Source organism: Lemur catta, chromosome 7, assembly GCF_020740605.2.
Source record: "Lemur catta isolate mLemCat1 chromosome 7, mLemCat1.pri, whole genome shotgun sequence".
NCBI classification, from domain to species: Eukaryota; Metazoa; Chordata; class Mammalia; order Primates; family Lemuridae; genus Lemur; species Lemur catta.
Window position 1 is genome coordinate 40,809,164 of NC_059134.1, and position 12,270 is coordinate 40,821,433.

A 12,270-nucleotide genomic window follows, 5' to 3' on the forward strand; every position below is an offset into this window, starting at 1 on the left:
GTCTTGGACCAGGAAAGGTGACATTAATTGCCCTATTTTTAATGTGTTTCTTTTAACTTATCTTTAATCTATTATAATTTATACCTTAAAAAGTTGCATAAACATTCATGACTGCTGTATTTTCATTAGGAAATTTAGACTGTAGCATTCTAAAGAGCTCTTCCACGTACATTTGGTTCCAATTCTAGTTTGTCTGATATTAACATCCATGACTCTTGTTTTCTTGTTTGCATTTTCCTTGGCATAGTTTTGCCCATTCTTTTACCTTTATCCTATGGAATCACTTTACTTGAGATATAAGTGTTTTGTATAATTCTGATTAAAATATGTTTTAATGATTTCATTTTTCTTTGCTTTTCAGATACACAGTAGGAATAATGAATTTGATAAACATTAACAACGTTTCAAAACATTTCTGAGGCCAGACTCAAGGCTGACAGACACAATTGGTAAAACGTTGAGTTGGTGCTTGAGCCGAGGTTGGTGGTGGCCTGGAAGGTAGAGCAAGTCACAGTATCAAGACAGGGAGGAGCCAGGATTCTAGAGGCATAGGAGTGGTCCATTGCTACAACCTCAGCCAAGTTCACAGGGGTTGGGCAGTCCCGAGCAGCATTCCTGGAGAACTTTTCCAAAGGTACAATGACATTGAGAGGAGTCAATGGGACAGTGTCAGGGAGATCCACGGTAATGCTGTCCAGGGATAGCAGACAGGGGCCAGGGTGCATCTGATTATCGGGATCCAGGGGCGGCCCCAAGGGTTGGAGATCCGGGGCACAGCAGCAGCCAGATGCCTCGGCAGGATGCAGGAGCCCAGGGCTCAAAGGTGCAGGCTTGTGCATCAACCCTCCATTAGCAGATAAGGGATGAGGCTCCGGGCCCACAGCCGAGTGTGCTGTGCCCTGCAAGAGTCTCCTCTTGGCCTGAGGCAGGAGGGTCGGCTCCTGAAACCCTAGTTTCCCAGAAGGATGACCACGGCCTCGACCACCACAACGACCCCGACCCCGACCCCGACCGCGACCGCGACCGCGACCCCGACCACGACCACGACCACGTGTGCCAGTTGAGGGATGGAAATCTACGGTGGATGGACCCAGGGTTAGGGGCAGGACCTCGGAGGGATCTTGGAAACTGCTGGCGGCGATGGGCTCGCGATGGGGAGAAGCCCCTTGGACTAGGGAAGGCCGTGGGGTCGGAGATGCCACAAGGGCCCTCGGGACCACAGAGCAACTGGGAAGTCGGGCCTGGCGACCGCTGGAGTGCCTCAGGCCCAGCGCGGCTTTTCTGGGCACTTGGACCTTCCTCCACGTGGTCCGCTCCGGGCTGCGCATGGCCCTGGGCTCCGCGAGATCTAAAACCGCCCGGTCCTGCCCACGTTTCCACAGCTCATAGCGCTCGGGTTGCAGGATGCGCACGAAGGCATCCATGGAAAAGGTCACCCTGGCCTCCCCGCAGCTGCACTGCGAAGCCACTTTGCCATAATCGATCCATCGCGGGGTCGCGAAATTGATGGCCTCCGCGCAGTTGAAGCCATGGTTGAAGCCAGCATGGTAGCCGTAGGGAAAGGTCACCATGAACTCTCCAGCCTCCTGAGTCATGCGACTGAAGGGAATCCCATTGTCCTTGAGGACAGTGGGCGAGATGAGAGCCACCTTGTGCCTCAGGAAGGCCTCACAGCCCCTGGCACTGCCCGGGAAAAGCACCCGGGCCAGGCGTTCCAGGCGCAGGCCGTGTTCTGGGGGCACCGCGTACCAGGTTTTGGGCTCCCCAAAGTGCAGGTAGTTGATGCTGTAAAGGTCCATGTCCTCCGTGTGCCACGCAAAGGTGGTCTTCCACATGCCAAAGTACAGGTAGGGTGTGTTGATGCCTTCAATGACAACTCCACATTCCTGCTCCAATAGGTCCAGAATCGTTCCCAGGTGCCCAAGGTTCCAATGTTTAGTGTTTTCATCAAACAAGGAGCCACTGACATCAGCACCATAAATTGGTGAATCATAGATGCGACTCTTCCAGTATTTTCTCTCCAAATCTTCAAAATTCAGGTGTGGTGGAGTCCGATATTTTTCACTGTTTGCCAAGCAGTGATACTCCCCCAGGGTCATGGCTTTCTTCTTTTTATGGTATTGAGTAAACACCCCTGCCTGCCCAGAGGCCACCTGCTGGAGAGGAGTGGCTATTAAGATGTCACTGATGTCATCATAGGTCTGTCTGGCTTTCCACTCCTTGGGTGGAATTACCTTGGCTAGGCCAGCTCGGTGTGCGCCTTGGGATTCCATATAAGCAATATATTTGTCAAAATCTGTAAATTCTTCCATGGTTGGGTAAAATGTCATGATTGTAAAACTTGGGTTCTGGGTATCAGAGTGCTCAGACCCCATGGTTACAATATAGTAAGCAGCAGGTCCCCATGGGGGCTCCTCTCTAGTCAGTATTTTTTGCTGGAAGGAAGGAGTATCTCCCACAGGAGCAGGCACTCCGACACAAGTCCCGCCTCAGCCTGAAGCTCTGTATGCTTCCTGAGCTGGTGGTGTCTCTCTCTGAAGCCCCTCCTGATCTCAGCTTTGAGTGCAAGAGTAAACCTAACCCCACTCCACTGGAAGGTCTCTTCAAGGAAGTTCAAACACTAAACCTAAACAAGAAAAATACAGAATATTGTAATACAAGTGCATAGCAAAAGAAATACTCAGGTAGTGTTAAACTAATCAGAATTGGTATGTTAATATCAGGATACAAGGTCAAATCATAAAACAGAAAAAGAGAAGCATCTAATTGAAATAAAAGGGGGACAAAGCAAGTTTGAATGAATTAAGCAATCAACTGTAGAGACTGGATGAATTAACATGAAAGAAACATTAAAGAAAAGAAAAGAAAGATATAAGCAGAAACAATGGTAAAAAGAAACAGAACACCCAATAGGGCTGATGACAGAAACCAAAACCCGATTCTTTGAAAAGGGTTAGAATTAAGACCATAGGCATGAAGAGAAGAGAGAAAATACAAATAAACCACGTCATGACATAGTAGAGAACATAGCTAATAATCTGGTAGAGGTTTTTTGTTGTTGTTGGTTTTAGTACAACGGATTCTTATCAACAACATGGTGATAATAATTTTCTCCAAAGGACAAATATCCAAATATGGCCCAACAGAGAAATAAACCAACCTACCTTTCACCAGCAATATCCCAATTCCAGATGAAAATACTCCAGGATCCAGAGAGGTTTCCTCTTGATAGCTAGACTGCAAATGAAGCCAGAGGTCCCAACGACCCTGGCTTTATACCTGCATCTAAAGGGTTCTAATCCAATTAGCACCCACCCAGTCAGTGCCCACCCACCCACAGGTCTCATTTCCTGGTTTGATATCTCAGTCTATTCATGCCCCTCCCTTAGCCAATTTAAAGAATAAACCTAAGTGGTTGAAAATCAAGGAATGGGAAAAGGCAATCCAGATAAATATTAAAAGAAACCAAGAGTAGCAAGATTAATATCAAATATATTTTTAGGATCAAAAAGGACATGTTTGTGGTTATTGAAATGAAAAATTCACTAGAAAAATAATATGGTGATGAACTTAATGCACCTAACCATGTAGCACTGACACATAAGAAAGCCAAGACTGAGAGTTACAAGGTAAAACTCCTTAGCCCCCAGTTCTCAAGGACAATGATCACGACCATGTCTGTCAGTTGAGGGGTGCAGAACCAGGAAGGAATGACCCAAGTTGGGCGGCAAGGCCAGACTAGGGCAGGGGCTTGACTACGGCATTGCAGGCTGTCTTGGTCAGGCAAATGCCCAACTCACAGGGGCTCGCTCACTAGGTCCCTCCACCCACAGCCACAGGCTGACAGGGTCGTGGACCTGGTACGCTGTCACAGGAGGTGCCTCAGACCCAGAGCATCTCTTCCAAGAGCTTGGACCTCCCTCAGGTGGTCAGCTCCTGGCCGGGCTGCACCCTGGGCTCTGAGGGGTCCACAAGCCCGCTGTTGTGCTTGTGTTTCCACAGCTCTTAGTTCTCAGACTGCACGATGTGTGTGAATGTGCCCATTGAAAAGTCACCCTGGCCTCTCCCCAGCTGCACAGCCTGCCCACTCTGCTGTAATCAATCTATCCCCGTGTTGCAAAATTGATGGCCTCCTTGCAGCTGAAGCGGGGGGGGGGGGGGGGGGGGGGGTTGGGAGTTTGGGGGGTTGGGGGGGGGGAATGTCACCATAGGGAAACATCAGCATGAACTCTCCAGCCTCCTAATTCATGAAACTGAAGGGAATCCCATTATCCTTAAGGACAGTGGGCCAGATGACAGCCACCTTGTGCCTCAGGAAGGCTTCCCAGCCCCGAGAACTGCCTGGGAAAAGTTCCTTTGGCAGTACTTTGAAGGAAACTGCAGATTTCACGGCAACCCTATAGGTGTTGAACTGTCCCAGGATTCCTAGTTTTGATCAACGAGGGATGCACTGATTTTAACTCCATAATTTGGTCATATGTATAACTGGCTCTTCAAATATTTTTGCTCCAGATTTTCCACCCCCGCTTATGACTTGGTCTGATACCTTTAGCTTTTTCCAAAACTAGTGTTGCTCCCCGTCTGGCAGGATTTTTTCAAGATTTCAAAAAACACTAGTTTTCTCCCCCTTGCCACCTCTTGGACAAAAATGGCTACTACAAGGTCATGGACACCCTGTTTGTGTGTGTGGTTAATTTCTTAGCCAGACCTGCTCTGTGTGTCTTTGGTTCAGTGTAAGCATTATATTTATATTTGTAAAATATTTAAATATTTTATGATTAGATGAAATGTCATGATAGTAAAACTGAGAATCAGGCTGCCCCTTTCTTCAAATGCTAAGGTTTTCAGTTAATAAGCATCAAACTCCTAAGTCCCAGAATCTGTTCTGGATACCATATAGCTGCAGTTGATGCTGACATAAATAAAAACACTATAATATGAAACATACGTATTAACTACAACACCAACAAAATGTGTGTGCATATCTGTCCCTAACCACCACCAATTCGAACTTGAACTCTTTAAGGAGCTACAATTTTAAACTCTGCCCCAGGTGGCCCATTCATTCAGGTATTGAATGCTGGATTCAACCATTTCTTCTCAAAGGAAATGGGATATTTCTTTACTATTAGTTTAGTCAGAAAAATTAGTGAAGATATATATGACTCAAAGAACAACTTTATTCAGTCTGCTCCAATGTAAGCCCATAGTCACCTAATCAATCACTGACCACAAATTGTTCCTTTCTATCGCTAGTAAACCAGTGTGCCATCTCACTAAAGGAAATGACTTTGAGTGAAAATATTTCTTTGAAGCCTGAACAGGGAAATATACAAAAATCTATACATGCCCCTTTAGCCTCCAGTGGTAACCTCATCTAGACTCATGTTAACATCTAATAAAATAAAACAAAAATAATTAAAAGTCACCAAAATGAAAAGTAAAGATTTGTAACTCTTAAACTCCATTTTATGTGTAAAAAGTATTATAAGTACTTGCCTTAAGTTCTTTCATATATTGTTTTAAAAACAAGAATCAAAGTTGGGAAGACAAACAAGGAGCTTTCCCTTAATATGAAATCCTGACTTCACAGGAACATATGCAACATCCAGAAATGTGAATAAAGCAGCAAGGATTAATGGCCTGCTTCTACATATTTCTTCAAAAACCAAATTTAATCAGCACCATCCCTATCCAATCTCTTAATCCTCTAAACTCACTCATCTCAATTCTGGATACTTCTTCAGTTTCCCATACAATGAAAATAATTTGCCTGAAAAATCTGCAGTTTTGCCTAAAACTTTAAACATGGCAATATACCAAAACTAGCCATTACCCAAGAGACTATATTTACCTAATATATACATATGTTTTAATCTAGAAAAAATACAAACTCCATCTATCATAATTTCCAATGTAAAAATGAAAAATGTTTTCAAAACAGAAAACCAAATGCTTTAAACTTTTAAGGGAGAAAATTCTCACTTCCTAATCAATCTCAACTTTTAACAAGGAAAAAAACCCAAAATAGTGTACAGCCCAATTTTCACTAATGTGACATCCTAGTTTCAAATGAGATAATGCCAACCTCCAAAATATACTGTTTTGTCTGGATTCATCCTCAAAAGGAAAGGGAATAGAATGGGATCAAAGGCCAATAATGCTTTAAATCAATTAGCCCTCTCCTAATCCAATCCCCTGGCTCCTGATTGTGTGTTCAAGATATCATTAAACATCCAATTAAAAGCTGGGAAAAAGGTTGAAAAGTGATGCTCCAGACATACTTTTTGTCAGGAGGGAGACAATTGACAAGCTCTAGGCAGATGATTTCACTTATTTATTTAAATAAATATGAATTAAGTGACTACAATGTTTACAGTATCGTTAGTTTCAATGAACAATACAAAAATGAATGGAAACTTAAATGTGGCCCAAAAGATGTTTATATATAAAATAAGGAAGGAAACTAGGAAATGTGAAGCATCAGCATTGATTGCTAAATTTGATTTGAATACTAAACCCCACATTTATTTGCTAAGCCTTGATCTTGAGGATTTGGGTTTTTTTTTTTTTTTTTTTTAGGCAGAGTCTCACTCTGTTGTCCCGGCTAGAGTGCCATGGTGTCAGCCCAGCTCACAGCAACCTCAAACTCCTGGGCTCAAGTGATCCTTCTGCCTCAGCCTCCCGAGTTGCTGGGACTACAGGCATGTGCCACCATGCCCGACTAATTATATATATATATATATATATTAGCTGTCCATATAATTTCTTTCTATTTTTAGTAGACACAGGGTCTCGCTCTTGCTCAGGCTGGTCTCGAACTCCTGACCTCGAGCGATCCGCCTGCCTCGGCCTCCCAGAGTGCTAGGATTACAGCCGTGAGCCACCACGCCCAGCTGATCTTGAGAATTTGATTCAACTTTTCCACACTTGTGGTTCTACTTCTATATGAATGTGACAAATAATAGTATTTATCTCCTTAGTTGATTTTGTGCGTTAAATGATAGGGTGATTTTGAAAGACTTAGATTGGTTCCTGGCATGTTCTATGTGCTCAGAAAGTATTATAGATAGAGTGTTAGAGATGTTAGGAGGAAGGAAGTCTGAAATAATCAAAGAAACTTCATCAGTGCATCGGGATCAAAGTCACCTGCTTAAACAACCCTGAAGTTATGAGAAGGGAGGAAGTTGGAATGGGGACTGGATGTGCGTGAGCCTGGACATGAACAACAGAGGGGTGAAAGGTCTCCAGAGAGTTCGATTACAGCGGTCAGCACGCTGAGTCCTCAGATCTCTCATCTCTTCTCTTCTCCTAAATGATCTTTTTCTCCACCCCAGCTTAGTCACCCCTGTGAACTCACCTCTCCTAAAACCCTGATTTTAAGAATCCCAACACCAACTACCTTTTCAGTCTGCATCAATAGTATCCAACAATATTTTACCTAATTGAGAACCATCAATTGTGTGGCCCTGTTTGGTTCTTTCCTCTTATTTTTAACAATGATAGAAAAAGCTCTTCTTGAATTCTGCTTCTTCCCTTCCCCACCCCCTGGACTTAGGAGAGTGAGTGTCTGCCTCCTCCCTGCTAAATGCTAGGGACTGTTTTCCGGAAGAGTTCATAGAAGTAAACTCTGGGCAGCAAAGAAGCCCTGCTAGGTTGAAGAGTCAGAGAACAAAGAAAGAAGGACCAGCCCTGCTTGGGTTTTCCAGGTACTCAGTCATATCAAGTGCAACAGAAACAAAGTAAATTTGTTCTCTTCCCTTCCATCACTTACACCTGTAGTTTTCTCCATCAATTGGACAAAAATAGACCCCTCAGTCTATTTTAATGACTGGCAGAAACTTCTTAAATATTTCCTTTCTAAGTAAAATGCTGGTTTGGGGCAAAAAGAGCTAAGTAGATAAATGGAGAAAATGTTTTCAGTTCAAGGAAGTATTCGTGAATTCCTATGTGAGTGTGTATTTAGAAGAAGACTAAATATTGAAATTTTTCAAATGCTTAATAGCATCCATGAAAAATGGTCTTATAACTTTTCTTCTTGGATTTACTAATATGACAAAAATTATTGCTAGATTTACTTATTTAAACGATCATTGCCTTACTGTATTAAACCCCATGTAGTCATTATCTTTTTCTTTTAATGTAGTTAGATATTCTCAGCAAATATTTAAATTAAATAAGTATTGTCTATAGTTTTCTTTCTTTATACAAATTGTCATATTGTTTATCAATGTTGTGCTTAGTTTAAAACTTAGAATTTTTCTTCTTTTCCAATGCCTAAATGGATTTGGAAATATCTGCTCTTTAAAATTTCACACAGTTCTCTTATGAAATTGCCTGGTCTTAGTGATTTTTGAAGAAGTAGATCTTTTTACATCTTTCTATATGTATTTCTAAAAGAGAGATTTATGTCTTAGATTTTGTATCTCTTCTATAAATTAATTTTTCCTATAAATGTGCCTATATTATTTGACATTTTTGTGGATTTATTAGCTATATTATTTTACAGGTTTTCTAACTCATTAATTTCAGCATATTCAGGTATGTGTACTATATTCTTTCAGTTTATTTTTTCCTAACTTTTTGAAGCAGAAGTTTAATCCATTTACCTTCACTCTTTTAAATTGGTTGAAAATATATGTAAGGCTGCAAATTTTCCTCAGGACTATTTTAACTGAATCTCCTGTATTCCCAAATGTATTTTATTAGTTTTTAAATCTAAAAACACGTCAACAATGCTCATTCTGGGCCAGGAATTGATCTTAGCACTTTCAAATATTCACTCAGAACCCTCCCACCAACCACATGAGGCAGGTGCTATTATTATCCTCATTTTACGGTTGAAGAAACTGAGTTATCAGGAAGTTATGCTATTTAGCAAGGTCAAACCAGCTGGTAAGATGTAAAGCTGGGATTCAAAATGAGGTTATTTGTCTCAAGTTCATCATGTTAACAAATATTTATTGTATTTTCTGGGAAATTTTCTATTTTGCTTTATGTTTCCCTCTAATCTACAGGTTTTTCAATGGAGAATCTTTAACCATTCAGAAACACGGATCTCTATGCTGACTGATTTTTGTAATCAATTTCTGATTTTATCAGATGGTAATACAGAATGTTTGCTTTTTGATTTCATAATTTATACATGTTTTCTTTTCACCCTAATATAATGTCAAATATTATGATTGATTCAATGGTATGTGATAAATAGGAATATTCTATGTTACCAGGTACATAAGAGTCTTGAAAAATTTCATGGAAAATACACATTATAAAAGAATTATGCATGGGTTTCAAAATTCCTTTGTACCAAAATAAACTTGTACGAACTTGTTATGCTACACCTGAACAGGTTCTAGATTGAGACACTAAGAAGAAGACATCAGTTTGAAAAGAGCCCCTATCAGAGCCACATGAATTCTGCTACAATTGAAGTAAGAACAAACATCAAGCTTAGGGTGGAGCTAGGGTGGAACAATGATGAAATCACTGATGCTTTGCCAAAACTTTATGGAGAGAATGTCCCAAAGAAATCAGCAGTTTACAAATGGATAACTTGTTTTAAGAAGGGATGTTGAAGATAAAGCTCACAGCAGTAAAACATTCCCATCAATTTGCAAAAGAAAATTTTGTCTTCTTTGTGCCCTAATTGAAGAGGACCCACAGTGAACAGCACAAACAATAGCCAACACCATAAACATCTCAATTGGTTCAGCTTACACTAAGCTGAATGAAAAATTAAAATTGAGCAAAGGTCTACTTGTTGGGACCACTGTGCCCAGATCACTTGAGCAGAACTGTCAATGGACATTTGAAACAAGTGGAATCAAAATCCAGAAGCATTCCTTTAAATAATTGTAACAGGAGATGAAACATGGCTTTACCAGTATGATCTTGAAGACAAAGCACAATCAAAGCAACGGTACCAAGACGTGGAAATAGTCATGTTATAGCAAAAGCAGACCAGTCAAGAGTGAAGGTTTTGGCAACAGTTTTGGGGGTCCTCAAAACATTTCACTTGTTGGCTTTCTAGAGGGCCAAAGAAACAATAATATATTCTTATTATGAGAGTGTTTTGAGTAAATTATCCAAAGCTTTATCAGAAAAATATCTGGGAAATCCCCATCACAGAGTCTTTGTCAGCCAAAACAATACTCCTGCTCATTCTTCTCATCAAAAGGGGTAATGTTGGGAGAGTTTTGATTGATGTTATTAGGCATCCACTTTAAGGTTCTGATTTGGCTCCTTCTGATTTCCTTTTGTTTCCTAATCTTCAAAAATCGGTAAATGCACCCATTTATCTTCAGTTAATAGTATAGAGAAAACTGCATTGACATGGCTTGATTTCTAGAAACCTAAGGTGTGTAGGGATGGACTAAATGGCTGGTATCTTTGTTTAAAAGGTGTCTTGACCTCAATGGAGATCATGTTAAGAAATAAAACTCAGATTTTTAAAATTTATCTTTTAATTTCACTTTTCTGGGAACATTATGAATTGCTATCCTATATGGGACCTTATTGTTAATGTTTATTTTCTATATACTTATGTTTGTCTATTTTTTCTATCTTGGACAACATGAGGTGACTGAAATTCTCCTATTTTTTAAGCATTACTTCCACTTGTCTTCTACCTACTATAATTTATATTTTATCAAACTTGCATGGGTTCTGGGCGGGATCTCAAACTTCTCTACCACGGGGAGCCCGTCCTGAGGAGGAAAAGACAAGGAGATGATACTTCACCAGAACTTGCTTCTCAGCCTCTCTGGTAGAATCCCCCCTGGGCCCCACAGCTCATACCCATCTTCCCTACTCCCACCTGGAAACACAAGCCCAGCATCATGGAAAACTACCTGGATGATCCTCTGTCCAATGACTGCCTGAGCCCAGCACAGGTGCCTGGGACAGAAGTGTCTCTGTATGCTCTGAGCAGGCACTCACACTACGTGGATAGAGTCAAGATTTTGGTGGCCTCTGAGAGGAGAATGCCAGGAAAAAAGAAGCCAACTAGAAGAAGCACCCACTGCCAAGCCATGCTCACTTTACAGAAGCACAGGAGCCTTGGGCTGCTCCTCCTACACTAGGTAAAGGCATTGAGTGACCTTCAGCCAAGTAGCTCACTGTGAGCTTGGGAAGAGCTTCTTGGCTCCACCCAGCCTACCAGCCACCACACCCAGCAGCCTCCCATGGAGCTACATGGTGCCTGGGGTGACCACCAGCAGGAACTAGAAGACCTCATGCAGACCCCTACCCAAGCTCTACCGAGGAAAAGAAGAATGAAAATGCTGTTTCAAAGCCTCAGATACATTCATGATAAGGGAATATTGAAAGAAACTCTAGACTTTTAAAACTAAGAGCTAGAATAAAACTGAAGAGATCCATAAATTCCCTGAAATGTTAACAGGTTTTGGTGTGCATGTGTTTGGTAAAGGGGTAAAAGGGATATAGCCTTTAGTAGTCTCTCAAAGTTCACGAGAAGTGACAAATACGCTTTTTAATCTATAATTTTAATTTCAATTGAAATTATTATAATTACAATTTTTGAAATGAATAGATAATTACATGAACAATTAATTTACTACAACTATTTAATGAGACCGCAACTCAAAGCAGATGGAAGGAGATATAGATTATGTTCAATGAAGAATATGGAACATAATCTAAAAGATGATTAATATTGTTTTAAGCAGGAATTTGAAAAGTAGCAGGTAAAACTGAAAGCAGGTACAATGAACAATTGGTCTTTGTCTGAAGTTTAAGTAAAGAGCACCAAAAACCCATACTTCATACCTATCCCTTTCAGTTGGGAAAATTTTTCTTTCATAATTTAACAGGCAATGATGGTTTATCTTTTGGAAAATTGAAGCTGAGATACTGAACTCAGGGACTCCAGACACAGAGGAGGATGGGAGTGAAGTGCCTGGGTGCAAAGGGAATTAAGCTAATATTGAAATGGTGGAAGCACAAGTTGGAATCACACTGGATGACATGGAAGAGAGTAGACTGAGAGAGGTGCGGGACCCACAGTAGAACTTCCAAGAACAAGAAAAGAAACTGTTATGTGATAAATAAAGGTCTTATTGCCCTGGAGTGCAGTCAGTAGACAGCCTTCAGCTACAGAGAGCTCCCTCAGGAAAGGACATGCCTCTTCCCACGCTGGCCCACATCCAATGAGTGCTCAGTGCTAAAGCATAAAGCTGGGCCATCTCTGCTCAACTCAAGACAACACTGAGTTCCATTGCAGCTCCAGAGCTCTCTATAAGATCTCTG

The 12,270-nt window shown here is 41.3% G+C and overlaps 1 protein-coding gene across 1 annotated transcript; it reads right to left on the minus strand.

The window, feature by feature from the left end:
* Positions 1–404: 404 nt before the first annotated feature.
* LOC123641994 (lysine-specific demethylase 4D-like) lies at positions 405–2,378 on the minus strand. Its single transcript, XM_045556930.1, has one exon. The coding sequence runs from the start codon at positions 2,373–2,375 to the stop codon at positions 405–407; it is 1,971 nt and encodes a 656-aa protein (XP_045412886.1). The 5' UTR covers positions 2,376–2,378.
* Positions 2,379–12,270: the final 9,892 nt, after the last annotated feature.